Genomic DNA, 18,725 nt, shown 5'->3' with positions numbered 1-18,725 from the left:
TCCAGAACAAACAAATCCTTGATTAAGTTAGAAAAACTGGAAAATAACAGACTGAAAATGGACCGAGGCATATTTTGTCTGTTTTTTAACTCGCTAACAGAAGCAGGGATAGGTGTCAGGATACAGCTGTGAAATGACTTTATTTTCACTAATTTCATACCTTCTCTTCAATCAGAAGGCATGAGTCTCGAGCCGCAGGATTTAAGTCATGTAAAAACTTTATGGCGTGGAATGCATTCCAAAAGAAAGACTACAGAGACAGTTGTGATCTGACTGTATTCGGTAAAACCTTCCAGTTCACAGCAAAATGGATTGTTGTAAAGAATTGAAATAGTTTAGATGACACTTAAAGCACTGGGTGATAGAAGCTGTTGTTACCTGCACCTACTCCTAATGATGGTGTAAGTAAAGTCTGCTCTTCCAATATTTATTAATGTCTGTATTGCCTGGTTTCTGGAAGGCTACAAATAACTGAATACCTAAGGGGATCAGTTATCATCCACAGAATCATCAATTCCATGATGGAGCCATGAGTAATGAGACACAGTTTCAGTTCTTTGGACCCTGGGAAAAGCAGCTGCTGTTCTGGTGACAGCTAATGAGGATCCAGATAAATATGTAAATCGCGTTCTGTTCACCAGAACAGACCAGACTTGTGTAGAGTAACAAATTAGAGACGCATCGCAAGGATTCACAAATATATAAAGCTGAATATATTCATGTTAGAAAGCTAAAAGACAGTCCAACTGACAGGTATCACAGAAACATGTAGATACAAATATAATGGGACCACCACATCATGGTGACATCTGGAGTTTGTCTTGAAGAACAATCTATCACCTCCCTAAAAATATGGGTGTAGCCCAGCTTAACTCAAAAACAGAAATGGAAAGTGCTACACTGCCCACCAAGTCCACAGCTGTTGTATTTTTGTACAGCAGATAGATGGATTTCCCAAGACCTCAGACTGTTCCAACATCCTGTAGTAATTAAGTCATATTAACCTTTGTTGTCTCTCTCCTCTGCAGGCCTTGCGGGTGATGGCGAAGATAATGAGAGAGTGCTGGTATGCCAACAGCGCCGCCCGACTCACGGCTCTCCGAATCAAGAAAACCCTCTCTCAGCTCAGCCAACAGGAGGGAATCAAGATGTAGACACAAACCAAACGCGCGCACGCACACAACACACACACACACACACACACACACACACACACACACACACACACACACACACACACACACACACACTCTGACTGTCATCCATATCCTTAGCATTACGGCATTACTATCGCCATTATTATTCATCGATTGTTCCTCCCCTTTGTTTTGAAGGGAAGTGAAGACTTTTCCCCCTTGTGCTCTTTTTTTTCTTTTCCCATCTCATTCATTGACAAACTGATCAAGTCCCGCACCTGAAAATGAGGAACTGTTCGTGTATGTGTGTGTTGCACTGGGAAGACATATGCACATGACTGGCTGGATGGATGGATCTAATGAGGGATGGTTGTGTCTGAGGGGGATAACAGGGGGGCATTAAAGGAAGCCCCAACTCATCGTCCTCCATCTTCCTCTGCTACATTCATCACATGAAGTCTCTGAAAGACTCATTGGGGCAACTGGTGTCCATCTCAAGTCCGCTGCTCATCACACCCAACAAATAAGGCTCAGATCCCGTCAGGTAAAGAAAAGGCCAGACAGGCAGCTGGCAATCACCAGAGGGGCCTCTGAGCTGCCAGAGCTTCGCTCTCATCGCCCCACATCTTCATCATCATAACACATTTGTATATTAGCATGTCATTCTTCACATCAGAGATTTAAGCTACACTTCAGTAGGGCTGCAAATTACTCATTTACGTCTCTGAATAATGTTGGGAATTGTGAAAATTCAAACGTCCTCTCATCAGAAACACAAATGTGTTTAGAAGTGTTAATGGAGATTTTGGAGTCATCCAAACCACCTGTCATCAGCGCAATACGTTCTTTAACAAATATAACTATGTGCACTGATCCACAATACTAATGTGGCATGGTTTTAGGGTAACCGCTCCAGGAGTTTACATATGTCAGTACAGTGAGGGATGGACTGGGAGGCAGCGCTGGTCCTTGCAGTGGTGTGTGGAAAAGTTTTTACCACTACTGAATAGTTAATGTTGATATTTCTTTACCACTTAATTTATAGCTCTTTTTTTTTGTTATTTTCTGTCCATCTTTTCCAGAATCTCATGTTGTGCTAACCCATTTGGTCCTTTCCAGATCGAAGTAAAAAAATCAGGCTGTCCAATTGGGATAGTGAAAGTCAGCAACTGAAATTCTTAAAACTTGAACATGGGGGCATCAAGGATAAGCAATCAAGCCTAAATGAAATGTATTGGCCCTCTGTTCTATCAAGTTCAGTGTGGCTCAGGGGGTAGAGCAGTCGTCAATTTATCAGAAGGTCGGTGGTTCATGTCGACATGTAGTTGGGCGACACCAGATAGCCTAGTCACAGCTTCTAACCTGCCCACTCATCATAAAAGTAGCCCCGCATTAGATGTAGGTTTATCAACCATCCAACAGTTCAGGAAAATCCAAAACCATGGTTATAATACTTAAAGATGATCTCCATCAAGTCTTTTGAATAATATAACACTATGTTAAAAGAATCTGTACTTAAATGAACTGTTGTAAGCTTTTATGAAGCTTTAACTCAACGTTGACTGCATAAAAGGGCAGAAAATTCCTGCCTTGTTGTAATCTACTAAATGTCAGTGGGTTTTGTCCATCATCAGTTATCAGACGTTGCATTTGAGACTACTGAATCCCGTGTCCTGTCAAATTACTCATTGTGGAAAAACTGCCCACATGGTAAAAAAAATTGTCTAAATTATCACAAGCAACTCAAGAACCTTTTTACCTGCCCTATCAAATAAAACATAGTTCAGTTGGGCCAACAGTCTGGCAGCAATGATCATGTATAACCTCATAAATGAGACAGTTACATGTTTCAGTATATACATTTAGTGGTGTTTAAATTTCAGCATTAAGTAGTGGTTACATTTTAGAATGAGATATTAGGTTGCTTATAAAATTGAAATGATTATATATTTCGGCTTCCGTATGCACGGCGTGAGAAAAGCAGTTTAATATCAAAAGATTAAATGGTCATTTGCTTGAGTTAAAATCTAAAAGGCATTCTTGGAAAAAATATGCACTGCACATTTAGTTCAACACGCCTTGTGAAATATACAGATTCATGCATTCACCTTAAACACATTGTTCTTGTGGTTATTGGTGTGCTGCTAGAAAAGGGGGCAGCAGAATGACCGTCAGGGCTGCTATACACAATTCCTCCTAATCTCCAAGCTGACAGTGACTCAGCCATGATCATCAGTATTTCATAGTAAAGATGATTCAACACAGAAAACAGCTTTGACGTGAAGTTGTTTGCAGCCCTACTCTGGAGTTCTATTACAGTAGCATTGGGCACTGAAGTCTGTAAGCCCGCTGAGGTCCAGACAAACAGTGGCTTCATCTGTTCTTCATCTAGTCGAGTTGTAAGCAGGATCTCTCATCTCTGCAACAATTTTGCACCTGTTTTTTCATTTGTTACTGTTGCATTTCCACGTCTCCTTCTGTAATGGTAGGGAGTCGGACAGGTCAGTTTTAATTTATTGTGTTTTTAAATTTTCTTTTTGGTGGCAGGGGATCTTTTTTGCAAAACTAAACTGGACATGATGACCTCATTCATTTTTGGCAAACATGCTGCAACATATGCAATATACAGTAGATAAATGTGTCTATTTTCTATACTCTGCTCTGCTGAACCACAAACAACAACAACAGCAGCAACAACAACAATTAGCTGCCACCATGCCTTCCAAGCCAGCTGTAACCGGAAAGTGCCAGTGCTTTTACAACCCGACTCCTCTCATGTCGGCTGCTGTGGAGTGTGTTTGCTCTTGTGTGTATGCAGCACTGTGCGTGCGTGTGTCAGAGAAGGCCTGCGTGAGCCATGCGGCGCATACAGCAAGCTCGTACTATGCACACCCAAGAAGTAGGGAAGGAAAGCAAGAAGGGACACACACCGCACATCACAGCCCCACAGCCCAGCCGACTCTGGTGCCATTTCGTCAACCCCACCCCCCCCGCCTGAACACCCAACCACCTCAGCAACAACTCATTGTACAGCAGTCTGGAAACTGAGCTCCAGCACCTCAAACTGTATTAGTTGGAAAACCGATGCTACTGAAGCGCACGGTGGCTTTAGAAAAGAGACACAAAGAATTGTTAACATTACTGATGTTGCCCTATAAATGTAAACTCTTGGATTTCTTATTTTGGTTCTTCTCACGTGTTTGCGCCGTTGACAGCGCAGCAGCGCAAATCAACCTTTCAAGTGTTTTCTTCTTTTGTAGGATAATCAACAAATATGAGGTACATTCATTTAAATATAGCAAATGGATATTTACTAAGCCATAGTTTTTCCAGATTGTGTATTATTTTATTTTTTTTTGTGGCAAGGTCTTTTTCTACTAGAATGTACATTTCTGAAAAACAAAAGATGAAAAAAAAATATGAGTAAAAGCTTAGCAAGCCTTAAGGGACCAACACATAAGAGTCAGGATCTGCCCCCCCCCCCCCCCCCCCTTTTTTTTATGAAAAAGAATATATAAAAGTGTGTGTGTACATAGCACCTGTTGTTGAAATTGCCATACATCTAAACCCATTTGATCTTATTTTACAGATTTGCATGCATTTAAGTTCCATCAAAAGCACTTGTCTTCTAGTACACAGGTCACAACCAAGTCCATAATGAGGTACACAAAGTGTTCACCTGTCAGTACATCCAGTAAATCAAATCTGCAGAGAGTCAATTGCTCAAAGAAATCCCACAGAGTCACTTAATTGGTCCGCAATAAGTGCACTTCTGGGCCACTGTGGGGTTTATGTGTGTGGCAATTCGGGTGTCGGTGAGTCAGTCTGTCTCCATTGCTTGTCTTTATGGTTACATAATGTGTTGATGTGCTGCTACTTAGTTGTCCGCCTCACTTTCTGAGTTGAGGTGAGAGCTGTCGTTGGATGTAAATATCCTCGGATTGCCTGAATCTGATCAATTTGTGCCATGTTGCTCTGAAGCAAATCCAGCCCATCGTCATTTGGTAGCCAGTAAAAGAGTTGTCAGCCACCCCACCACCCTCTGCAGCAGCTAATTTCACATAAGAGTTCTTCCCCTCTAACTCAAAGTGCTGATCAGTTTAATCAGCTGCTTTGTTGTTCAGGTAGAACAGAAAACTGCAGCCTCCATTGTCCATGGTGGAAAACCTTGGTGCCAATCTATCGATGGGTATCAGATTAGCTAGGGCATCTCTCTGCTGGGATGCCCACACATAAAACATCTGCTGGAAATGCATTGAAACATACATTATATGGACAAAAGTACTGGGACACCTACAGGAATAATAATGATATCCCAAATCTATAGGCTCTCTACAAGATGTTGGAGTGAGTCTGGGAATTTTTGCCCATTCATCCAGAAGAGCATTTGTGAGGTCAGACACTGATGTTGGATGAGAGGGCCTGGCTGGAAATGTCTGTTCTAGTTCATCCCAAAGGTGTTCAATAGGAATGAGGTCAGGGCTGTCTGCTAGCCAGTCAAGTTCTTCCACACCAAACTCACCCAGCCATGCCTTTATGGACCTTGCTTTGTGTACTGGCGCACAGTCATGCTGGAACAGAAAAGGGCCTTCCCCAAAGTGGTCCCACAAAACCCCATAGCCTTATCCCTCCTCCCCCAGAATTTACAGTTGGCACAATGTAGTCGGGCAGGTGTCGTTCTGATATTCACCAAACTCAGACTGATCAGATAGAGGAGTGTGATATGTCACTCCACAGAACATGTTTCCTCTGATCCAGAGTCCAGTGGCGACGTGCTTTACGCCACACCATTCGACACTTGGCATTGTGCTTGGTGATGTAGGGATGCATGGAGCTGCTTGGCCTTGGAAACCCCTGCCATGAAGCACCCTGTGCAGTTTTTGTGCTGATGTTAATGCCAGAGGAGGTCTAGAACTCTGCAGATATTGAGTCAGCAGAGTGATGGCGAGACTTTTACACACAAGTTTGCCTCAGCACATCGCGATCCCACTCTGTAACTTGAAGTGGTCTGCCACTTCGTGGCTGCGTAGCTTTGGTCGCTAAACACTTCTACTTATAATAATAATAATAATAATAATAATAATAATAATACCACTTACTGTTGATTGTGGAATTAATCTAGCAGGGAAGAAAGTTCTCAAACTGACTTGTTGCATTGGTGGATATATATATATATAGGCCATGGGACTGAATGTAACACCTGAATTCAATGATTAAGAAGTATGTCCCAATACTTTTGACTATGTAATGTATTCTTCTAGAAGCTGAAGTCTAGAGGATGGGGTAGGAGAGCAAAGACATACATTTTTGACGTAGTGATTTCTTTAGTAAAAAAAAATCTGTTGAAGCCCTGATGCAGCTGATAATGTAACAACCGATGGATAATGTCAAAATATGCAAACTACACCTCTAAAAAGTGTAATAAAACTTTTTGAGCATTTCATAATGAATGTTAATATATAATGTAATAGCAGTACTAACGCACCTCATCTAAGGCATTCATTCCCTATCAGAGGAAGCCTAGTGCCCACTACTTCAGCATTTTTGTTCACAATTGATGGTCTGTGGCAGTCCCTGCTTCAGTGGAATGGCTATTGGGGCATTTGGGCTTTACACTTCATTCTTGACCTCAGAAACGACCTTTTACAAAACCGTCTCCGGTCAATGTCCACTTACTGGCTTGTTTCCATCTTTTGACTGTATTGCACAGTCTTTATCAGTAGATGAAGTTCTGTCAGCCGACTCGTGAAACACACCATTATATAAATGTTGCAACAGCATCTGCTAATGAAGACCGTAGACTGAAGAACCAGACAGTCTGCATGTTTAGTTAGCTGAAATAAAAGAACATTATCCAGAGCCTTTAAACCGTACAAAACATTTCAAACGTGATGTCCATTTTAGTGAAAGTTACATTATCAGTTGCTACAGGCTTTAATCAGTGATTCTCCTGTTCTCTATGAAAATTTAACCATGACAAAAAAGTAAATTTAAAATAAAAACAATGTTGTGATGTATCCCCCTTTACAGTTCGCGGTTTAGAGTTGTACTTGTGAATGAAGTATCCCTAAATATGTAGAAATGGTCAGCAGTGGCATATTAAGCCTTGTAAACAGCTCATGGAATAAACAAAAAAAGAAAGCTATCCTGATATTTGATGAAAGTAAAGTGAATATTGCTGCTATGTTTAAAAACAAAAGGGTGTCAGGCTATACTGAAATAAATGTGCACAAAAGTGGTCCTATTAGTAGGGGAATCTGGTGCTTGCCAGGGAAGACCAGGGCCAAGGATTCATCTTTTTAAGCCATGTGGGTTTGGTGGCAGGGCTGGGGTTTGGTGGTGGTGCAGGAAACTAAATTTCCAAATCTCAAAGTATCCCTTTAAGTAAGACCTGGCTAGCAGTGCTGGGCCTTTGGGTGGGATCGAGACTGTAGATTATGTGTATTTCATTAGCAGTGTCATTCTCTGGGACATTAGCAACAACAAAAGCTCAACTCAACAGCACCTCTGCTATGCCTCTACTAGGACAACTTTCATTCTGTCTTAAAGTCACCAGCAGCCTTGTACTTTTTCTTTTGAAAACCCAAGATGACTTAACTGTAAAAAGACATGTTTGCACCCAGCTGTTTTTCTCTTGTGGTCTTTATACAGCAGTTTTTCTGTTCTTGATTCAATCTTGCCTTTCTCTCTTGTCATTCCATGTTCTCTAATTGACTTAACAGATATCTCCCAGCTACAAGTGCCACACTTCACTGCAGCCGGTTCCCCGGCTTCACAGCTCCGTACCGCGTGAACCAACTCGCATCCATCCCTGCCTACTTTTTTCTCTCTCTACACTCAGAGACTGGGGTATGTTTGAAACAAAGATTGTTCGTACGACGCATTGAATCGTACAAATGGGGATAACAGCTCACACTTTCAGATAGTCTGTCCTCAGACATTCCTGGTGTTGCACAGAACAGGTGGCGCAAGTAGTTTGTGTGGAGAATGATCAAGGAGTGCTTGAGAGAGATGTTCAGACTTTCTCACCACTGCTTACCTGGCCAATCACTGAAGTGGACGTGCTTGTCAGTTTGTTGCTTTCAGAAAGTTACTGAAATTGTACAGTCTTTATGTACAGTGGCAAGCACTTAGTTTGAAGCATACTGATGCATTTTTAAAAAAGTACTCCATGAATTTAGCATTAAAGAAAGATTCAAAATCTGCAGCAGAACCAGAGACACGTTTTTGTTATTCCTTCCTCCACATCTGATATTGCTTGTTCATTTCTGAAACCACCATTCTAATGGAGGAGAGTCTCAAAGTGTGTTCTGTTATCTCGCATCAAATCTTGGTTCGCTGGTCTACACCGTGGAAGGTTGGGAATGGGAGCAGCAACGTGGCTGAGCCATTTTGTGACTCAAACCCAACAAATGAGATGCACTCGGTTTGGTAGGTCTGGTGAAATATGCAGCCTTTTTACACCAAGAAAGGCCCAAAACAAGCAGTTTGTTTCTGCTCTGTGTGCATTGATGGGGGGCCAACATAAACTATGCCAGCAGCTCTACCGCTTCAAACCACGCACTGAGTAATTCCCACAGCTGTGAATGTATCGGCCCTCTCAGAGTCTCCAACCAATCAGAGCACAACCTGCGTAGCTCAGCCCAAAGGTCGTGCCAGCAACTTTGTTAGCATGGAAATATCTGCCGCACGGGTCTGTTTATATCTCTTTCTCTTGTTATGCAAAGTCTGGGCCAATCGTGTCTGCCCACTCAGTCCCTCTGGATCACACAGGCTGAACGACCTATCTATGCTAGCATGATCCACACACTGTGATGAAGAATGCGTTAGGGTCAAAGCGTTATCACGTTCTCCCTTCATGGTTGCCCTCCATCGTCTCAGAGACCTGCTGGATGATGGTTCAGGTTGATGCGAGGAGGGGTTTGGGTCACTAAAGGGTTCAGACTTTGCTTGGCTTTAACAGTTTTCCTCTCCGGTTCGATGCTGCAGTGAGGCCTTTGTGGCAACAAGGGTAGCAGAAAGCTTTATCATGTTTTATTTGGTGCCTAAGTTTGACAAGACTTCTTTAACTTTTCACCTTGAATGACAAGATTGCATGTGATTGTGTGTCTGCATTGATGTCTGCATATTCTGCTTTATAGATGTCATCGAAACGCTGAGAAGTATCTTAAAAAGCATAATTAACATATTAAAAAGGTCACTTAATCAAAAAGAAAATACCTCCTTTTACAGACCAATGTGTTTTACCTCACTGTGTATATATTCTCAATTTGTTTACTCCAAGTTTGCAATTTATCTCTTTTGTTTCTATGAAATGCTTAAAAAAGTTGAAAGAGAATATTTTGTTTTCCTTTTCGATGGTACTTTTTTGTCAGATGGCATTGTATTGTGTTTGTGTCGTGCCCAAGCAGTATACTATTCCTCTTTTACCATGCTCTGTATATGACTTGTTGGTTGTGTTCTGCGTGAGCTGTACAGTCAAAGCGCTTTACAAATGTCCAAGCCCCCCTCTGAGCTCTGGTACAAATGCCTTGTTCAATATGTTCTTTTGTTTAATGAAAAAAAGGAAACAAAGAGGGGAGGTGGAGGAGGCTGAAAGTGAGAGGAGGAACTGTAAAGCGAAAACCTCAACAACTGTTGAACCCTCCTCACCTCAACCCTCTTGGCTTTCTAAACATATTATAATCTTGACTTTTTTATATAGTGTGTACAGATGAATGAGAGATCAACATAGGAACTAGAGGATTGACACTTACGTTAACTTCTAACATAGCTGGAGTAGAAAATGGTGTGAATAAAGAAACAAAGTTTCACTACAAAATTTGTTTGTTTGTGTTATTTGTTTGTTGTTTGCTTACAGTGATTAAACGACTGCATCTGATTACAGAATGTCAAAGAAGTAGAACAGGGGTCACCAGAGATTGGTTGGGAAGACTGACCTGCAGCGTAGCACAGAAATACTGTTTAGTAGTCCACTAAGAAACAAATTGCTAAAGCTTTAGATTTTTACTGCATACTTTTTTGTACTGCCAGTGTACCATTACAGTACGTACTGGTACATGTATGTAGGGGACAAGGTGTGAAGTTTGGGAATAAGGAGGTAACAATCTCTGAAAATGGATATTGTAAGTATAACTACGAGGTGCCTATTGTAATAGTTCTGGGCACAGGACGACCTACTGAGTGACAGAGTTGGGAGTTTTCAGGAAGATAGGATAATGAGTTCTGAAGCACTTCATGAATCTGCTGCGATGTATACAATACACTACTTAACTAACACTGGAGAGTACAGATGACAAAAAGACGGAATAAGCCCAAATAAGTTGTGGGATGATTACTTAATAACAGCAGGGAACATTAGGTGCCTCATTGTTATCGAACACGTCAATTTTTTTTTTCAACGTATTTTAAATGTAGCTTTTCCAAGACAGATATTTGTATTAATTCAATAAAACTACACAGATAAAGAAACCGTAATATTTTATCCATAAAAGTTCTGTACAATAAAGTGGAATGACAGGAAATAGAACTGAGTTTATTTAATACTTGTTGGAGAAACTTTTGTTTGCAGTGACTGCTTCAGAACTCATTTTTGATTGGTTGCCAAGTTCATTTAAAAAAAAGTCATACATGAGCTATATTGCCACTACATTAACATTACTATTAAAAAGAAACGTCCTGTTTCCACACTGGGGTGCTCTGCTATCACTGTGAAGTGGAACTGGTGGAAACAGGATGTTTCCATTTAATTATAATTTGAATCTAGTGGGAATATAGCTCTATGACATTTTAGAGGGCTTTAATTTTAAAAATCAACATCAGACTGATATTCTCAGACTTTAATTATATTTAGTATTTAAAATATCTTAATTTTTAAATGTACTTATTGTGTTTTTTTTAATCATTTGTTCATTATTGACTGACACAATGGATGTGAATTGAGTGAGTTGAGATCAGTTTAGACGCTCCTTCTGTAGTGCCTAGTGTACACAGGTACTGCAAAACAACGTGGAGGCTGGCTTGACCTCAGTTGAGCAAGTCAGCCGTCAAATTGCCGACCCTGCTGCAACAGAGTGGAGTGATGGCGGAGGTGGTCGAGGTCACCTGCAGCAGGTGAGTGCTGCATCCTTTTCTTGAATGGTGACCAAGGTGTTCAGGTTATGTAATGGCCTGTTGGTATGGTGCTGGTTTAGCCATAAGGCTCAGTGGTAAAGATGTCCTAAACCTATAAACAAATCATTTCACCAGTATCACCTGTACCCTGACATAAGTTGCTTTGAACAAAATCATCTGTCAGATGAAGGTATGGTCATGGTTTATGTTGGAGAATGATCATAGTTTAGTAAAACGTGTTTTTCAGTATTTATCCATGACCATCAGCTATCCCTAACCTTTACTGAAGTGCTGTGAGTGTCCAAGCAGAACCAGAAACAATTTAGTCATGCTTTAGTTTATCCGAGTGGATATTGGTGGGGAAACTAATGAAGTATGTTCAGTCCAAATGTTGCAGATATGATTAATATGAACATTTTGCAACTTTGCACAAACATTCATTCAATTAATTTAGGTGGGTTTAAGATTGAAAATGAGTAAAATATGTCTTTAGGAGACATGGCTGTTTTAAGAGAACATCAGGCGAGAAGACGAGGAGGGTGAGAGGTTAGTGAGCATGACTCCTGACACAAAGGCTGCTGGGTCTGGCAGCACAGTTATGATCAGGCTGCTCGGTGGACAGCGGATCACACTGTGGTTGTACTGGGCAGCTTTCAGGTGCGAATGCGTCTCATGCCAGGTAAAATAAATGTTGAGTGAGTTGAATGACAATTATTTCCCCACCAATATGAAAGCAGCAGCAGTGCCCAAGCTCCAGAGAGCACTTCCTTTGTGTAACCAGAGGCCCTTGTCGATTAGCGATGTATAAACTGTTAATATGCATTAGCGGAATGAAGCATGAAAACTGACACTTAATCCCAATATTGATTCCTTTAACACTGCCTAACCTGAACAGCTCATTTGTGAGTGGAATTGACTGCAAGTTGTTCTTGGGCTGATGGAGCCGGTGGTGCAGTATTGAGGCTTATTTTGATCCATCAGCTCCACCGATTTCAGTGACAGAGCTGATTATGGACTGACAGCTCAGATTTACAGGCTGCCAAACAGAAAGTGACGCTGCAAACAGGCCCATGTCTACTGGCTTTAAAACTCTGACCACACACACACACTAACCTGCTTCATCTTTGCTGAAAACTGTTTCTGGTTTTAACCACATTTTCTTCTTTTGCCCTATTTTTACACCGTCTTTATTTTTACATTTCTGTTGCTATTTCTGTTCATCCTTTGTTCCTTGTTGTCTTTTTTCGTCCACCACCCTCTCCACTTGTTTTGTTCATCAAACACACCTGGATTCACATCACATGTCTGTTAACTAGGCCAGGAAGTTCATCATTTTAGTAGCATGGCCACTTGTGTTGTCAATGTTTGAGGGCTCAAAGGCCAAGTGCCACCAAATAAAACATTGATTTTAAGTTTACAGAAATGATGAATTCATCTTAAGGTTTAAGGATGACTTAAATTTTATTCTTTGTTTTTTATACTGTGTTAATGCTCGTCAGTAACCATAGCCATTCGTCAGGGATGCTGAAAGTCAGTCACAGTTAGGGGGTGCTGACAGAAGTCTACAGAACATCACACTAAGTGCTGTGAGATATTCATGTTTTCTCTATTCATTTTTTGGATGGACGAGTTTCACCTCTGGGCATCCGCTCCCTGCCCCAAAGAAATTTTGACACCAAATTGAGGACAAAAATTAAACACTGAAGTAGAAATGAACTTCTTGGTTGGGACTCTTGGTTAGAATGTCTGCACAAATGTCATGAACTGTGACGGTTGGCTCAGCTACATCACTGCAATGCTGCTCCAGAGAAAAGCAACACCTGTTAAACCACAGACAACCTGCTGAAATGGTTTCCCCATCCTTGTGACCTATGCTATGAAAGAAGTCCCCGTCTTCAGGCTAAGAGTCCTTTTAAAATGTTATGTAAAGGTTCAAACAGAGATCTGTCTACGCCTTTCTTATTTACCTGTTTTATGCATGTTTAAAAAATGACAATGACTTACTGAACAAAAGCTTGCTGGTCATTCCTTGAATCTGATCACATTTTAAGTTTGACGTAGAAGAATTGAGCTTCGACTAATGTCTGAATTGTAGTTTCATGTTTTACCTTATTTAGAAGAAAGCTTGAGTTCTTTCTGACCTTCACTGGACAGTATAAAGGAGGGACATGAGAAGTTTCTGGCGCTGTTGGCTGCATCTCTCTTTGCTGTTCTGATCTCCATAGATTAGAATGTTTTTATATTTGATCTTACTTTATGTCTTGATCTTGAGCATAGCATGCTCTGCAGTGTTAATTTTGTGAGAACTCATATTAGATTTGTTCAACTTTAAATAAAAACTGTACATTCCAAAATCGAAAGATAGTTCCTGTAAGACTCTTCTCTGAGCTCCGACTGCACCAGCCTCTCATCTTTAGATGCATGTTGTATGATCCTCCTTTGGGACAGGTGGACAATTTAGGAGGAATTTCATACAAAATGATCAAATTGGTGTTGAACAGTTGAATGCTAAAACTGAAACCTCTCAGTTCTACTACCTGTTACATGATTAGGCAGTTATAAGTTAACTATATGATCTATTACTGATATTATGAATTATATTTAGTTGGTGGAAAATAGTAATGAAGGGTATTTAATCTGCTAATATTACTAAATATTTGATTTGATCCATTGTAACAGTGTTAAAGAATATTGTTAGATAATCATTAAATCACATCATTTCACATTGTTATATTTGACGTTTTGCTAAAAGTATTAATTTGACTTTGATTAATTCCATAAGACATTGAATGATATTGGATCTGTTGTAACAGTTGTTACGGTTATTGATTGGACTTAAATTGCTTACTAAAGGTGTTAATGTGTAGTTGATTTATTGATATTATGTGAATTCAGGATTTGCTTTCAACAGGTGAATTAGGAACTGTTTCTCTTTTGCTCGTTTGGGCTGCCCAGAGCGACCCGGTCCTCCTGATCATCAGTCCAGCTATGGTATCTTGTCTTATTCACTTGCTAATTTATCAAACTTTCTGACCTCACCTCAGCCCAATAAGAATTCAGAAGACACTGCTGTCTAAAAAACTGGATTGTCAGGAAAGTGGCAGAGGAGAAAATGGCAAAATCAGCCGGGGCAGTGTCAGTGGGTCATCAAGGCCACTGTGGCCACAAGGCATGGGCTCCAGAAGTAGGGGGTCAAAGGGGCCATTGGTTTTTTTGGCCACTTTATGCACCTTTTCTTTGTACGTCACGAATCTCCGTATCCCTACAAACGCTCCTATATGTTGCACCAGACATTTCAGTCACTCCCGTCCACCCCATGCCTAGACCACAGTTTTTTTATTCGCCTGTCTCGCCACAGAGACGCAGTTGTCTGAACCGGCTCCGCTGCAGCTACAGTTTTGACATCTGTTCTATTTTTTCCACAAGCAAATCTGTCAGGAAAACACATAATCTACTTTAAACTATGTTAATGAGAAATGATTATATATGAAATGATCTGATTCGGGTATATGCGTCCTGCTCTTGCCAATCCTTTTGATTTCTCTGTCCTTCTGTCCCCCCTGCTGTTCTCCTGGAGATTTAGTTCCCACGATGAAGTATCTAAATCTGCCTTTCCACTATAATTATTAGATACAGCATCACTGCTGTGTGAATGTGTTTTTTTACTTATTCCACATATTTGTCAGTTGTGAACATGATGGGTCATGTTGTTATTTTTGAGCTGGTTTATAGTTTTTAACCATCAGTGAGGTGACTGTATGCTGTTTGACCTTCTCACTTCTGAACTGAATCTGGCGGCGTTGCCTCATTTTTTGTGTAGTATAAGGACAAACTGAGGGGGCATGGTGGCCTTAGTCCCAACAAATCCACTATTTCCTCTAACGTTGACTGTGCAAGGAGCGATGACAACCCACATTTACATTTATTGTTAGACTGTGACCTCTAGAGACCATGGTAATTTTGACAGGAGAAAATGAGGAAGTCAGGTGACATAGTATACAGCGACAAAGTTCTTGTTAACGCAGGATTTTCCATCAGGAGACTGGGGTTCAAGTCCCGTGAGAAATCAAGTCAACATTGACTTGTTTCAAGTTTTAAGTTAAATAACGTTACATTGCAGATTTAGGTCACATACTTATTTTGACCATAACCACAATCTTTTCCTAAACCTAAAAAAACTGCCACCGTTTGACAACGTTATCCACATTGGGAGGGCTGGAGTCAATCGCAGCTGACATCTGGCGAAAGGCGGTGTACAATTTGAGTCCAGGTAATGGAAAAAAGTAAAAGAAGAAAAACGTTTTAAAGGTTCATTGTGTAAGTTTTACTGGCATCTAGTGGTGAGGGTTGTGAATTGCAATCAGCAGCTCACAGTGCATTCACATGCTCCTCGGATGATCCCATTTCCCAAGTTGTTTAGTCATTCTTTGTTGTGTGTGTTGGACAGCGAGGACCCAAACGCAACACTCAGACGAAACAGGTTTTATTAAGGGGAAAAGGGGTTGAGGGAGTGGAGGTGAGGGAGAGGTGGATGCCGGGGGAACACAGGCACGGGGGACTGAGGAGCAAGTAGGGCAGAGGGGGCTGAGGCAAGGGAGCCAAGGGGCACCGGGGGCCGAGGAAGAGAGGAGGCACGGGAGAACTGACCAGGGGGTGGTGGAGGAGTGTGGTGGCAGGCTGACTGCGAGGCACGAGGGGGAGCTGAGAGGATGCCGCGGAAGACGCCCGAGGGGAGAGGGCAGGTAGGCAAGCCCAGTTGACTCGACGGAGGATGGAGGTGAGTGAACCAGGTGAGGAGCTACGGCGATCAAGCGGAGATTGTGTTGAGAACCGGGGTTGAAATACTGGCAGAGATGGAGTTGATTGCTGGCAGGTGTGGCAGGCAGAGGAGGTGGCTGATGAGGTACAGGTGTGGACTGTCAGCTGGGCTCAGGAGCAGAGAGAAAGAGGGAGAACACACGCAGGGGGAGGGGAGGAGACAGAGACAGGCAAAATGCAGGGGAAAACAGAATGCAAGAAAAAAGGAGAAATAGACAGGACACTCACTGTCAGCCAGGCTGCCACCACAACATTCTTCTGACGTGTGACGTGTGTGTGCTCATGTGCTCTTAAGTCTGAATGTGGAATCAACATGGACGCTACTACAGAGATGTGTTGGATTTGCATTATCAGAGCATATAAACATCACACAGACATCTAGTTCACTCTAGATGGACAGAAAACTAGTTCTAACCATATTACAAATGACATGTTTGCAAAATATGTATATGCAATACGTGATTTTGCACAAATCAAAGTTCTTCTTCGCAGTTATGTAGATATAAATGGCTCATTCTAAGGTAATAAAACCATAGCAGTTCTTTATGTAAGGTCTTTATACACCACTGAAAACGTAGTTATGGATATTATACTGCTTTTCTGTCAATGGATCCTCCTAAACATTACACACTGAACCTTTAAAAAAGAAAGATATGAGACCTGTAAAATTGACTTAAATAACTAAAAAGTAAAGAACTTGTGTGCTCAAATTATTATCTGTTTGTTCAAGGACTTTGGGGGCTGTATAGAAATAAGTTGCAACCTCTTTTAAATCAAAGCATCCCACTTCTTCATCAGTTTAGAGTATTTCCCCGTTACTAAAGCAGTGACACATTATTGAGCATTATGTGTTATTCAGGGATGTGGAAGGAACGTCATCAGGAAAAACATCACCAGGTAAAAACCTAAGATTGGTGAAGCAAAATTCTTTGGCAATGGTGATGGGTCAGTAGATATGACACATTCCTTTGGTGTGGGAGACCCGGGTGCAATTCCAACTGTGACACATCCATTAATGTGTCCCTGAGCAAGACACTTAACCCCTAGTTGCTGCACAGGTGTCCCTCTAACATACATAACAATTGTAAGTCGCTTTGGAAAAAAGTGTCAGCTAAATGTAAGAAACAAATCACCCACAGACATACTGCTACTCAAAACTATGTTGTCTGTATTTAATCTTTAATAAGTAGGACATGTTCATCGTTAATCAGCAGATCTAACTTTCCTGTGGCTCTCCTTTTACTTAGGTCTCCCTCCATACACCAGGCAAATGCCTAAACACAGCGTATATACAGCGCTGTTTCTCTCCCTTCCCCCTCTTCTCTGTGTGTCACAGCCGAGGCTCAGGGCAAGCCGTGGGAATAAAAGGTCAAAAGCAAAATGAGGAAATCGATGCAGTGAATCATTAAGTGCGCTGCTGCTCCTTCTGCCTGCACCTCCACACACTGCAGTGTATTGCTTTGCCCAAGAGCCATTAAGCTGAGGACTGCAGCAGCACCTCCTATGGTATAAACATGTAAACTACAGTAGACCCTCAGGGGATTCCATATAGAGTATATTTAGTATATAATATGTTCTGTATGGAATGTTGTGTTGCAGAGGCTGGACAGATTTCCCAAGAGAGAGTGAAAACTGTGCTGCAGTAGGTTTCAGGAGCGTGGTATGCATTAAGATACAATACGCACAAACACTGTGTCCTGGTGCGGACATCTGTGCGTCTGAAAGGAACACACGAGTGCATGCTCTTCCCTCTTCATCCCTTGGTAATACTAAACATTTCTAGTTTCTCCTCAAAGGGCACTGGCTGCAGCAACACCCACAAATCATCCACAAATGATTGAGTCATCCTCCAGGAGCTCCTTTGCCTTTTTACTGTACTGTTGGTAATGATGATATTTCACCTGCATTGCATTGCAACACTAAATACGCCTGAAGGAGGGGATGGGCACTTTGTTAAGTTGCCTGGGAAGCAGGGAGTGGTACTGAATTTTCCTCCTGGGTCTGTTTGTGCCGAGGCTAAGAATAGCTTGACAGCCTCTCGGCAGATCGACAGTGATGTATGGATGTTGGCCTGATGCTGCTCCTGCTGCTGCACACACGCACACACACACACATACATACACACACACACACAAAGAGTTCAGCATCTGTCAGCAAGCTGAGGCCTGGCGTCTCCTGCAATACTTATGAAAAATAAATGTGCTGTTTAGTTGATGTTAGTGCAGCAGCAGCTAATGCATTAATAATTATTTTAAAAGGAGAGATTATTTCTTTAATAATGGAGCCCTGTGATGTCAGAAAGATGTTTGCAGTCATGAATACTGTGATTCTGCACCATCTATACTTACATTTTTATTACATTTATTGCTGACCATATTCAAATGAAATCTATACCATACTATATACTATATAGTACTTTTTAATTTTTGGATGTGATGATATTTTTCTGTTGTAAATCATTTCCCTACAATGAACAAACTCTTGCTTGTGTTGTGTAATCCCTCACAGTGAATATTAACCCTTTAACGCCGATCATCACACCTCTTCCTTTCAGACTGCAACTGAGATAGTGTTTGTACTCCCCCAATGCATGTTTGTGCATATTCAGTACGTACCTGGGAACCTTTGCCTGTTGTCGCTAATTTGCATCATACCTGA

The 18,725-nt window shown here is 41.4% G+C and overlaps 1 protein-coding gene across 1 annotated transcript in view; it reads left to right on the top strand.

Annotated features, from left to right (window-relative positions):
* The window catches only part of tgfbr1b (transforming growth factor, beta receptor 1 b), a 65,055-nt gene extending 55,098 nt beyond the window's left edge, over window positions 1–9,957 (top strand). The window contains exon 9 of the mRNA XM_038723189.1: window positions 1,029–9,957. Within this exon, the coding sequence (XP_038579117.1) occupies window positions 1,029–1,154 (126 nt within the window). The 3' untranslated portion in view covers window positions 1,155–9,957. The remainder of the gene's footprint in view (window positions 1–1,028) is intronic.
* Window positions 9,958–18,725: the final 8,768 nt, after the last annotated feature.

This window comes from Micropterus salmoides, unplaced genomic scaffold (genome assembly GCF_014851395.1).
Source record: "Micropterus salmoides isolate LMB-PRFRI ecotype aquatic unplaced genomic scaffold, ASM1485139v1 Ms_hic_scaffold_1, whole genome shotgun sequence".
NCBI lineage: Eukaryota > Metazoa > Chordata > Actinopteri > Centrarchiformes > Centrarchidae > Micropterus > Micropterus salmoides.
Note: the sequence above shows the minus strand (reverse complement) of the source record. Positions and strands in the feature narration are given on the sequence as shown.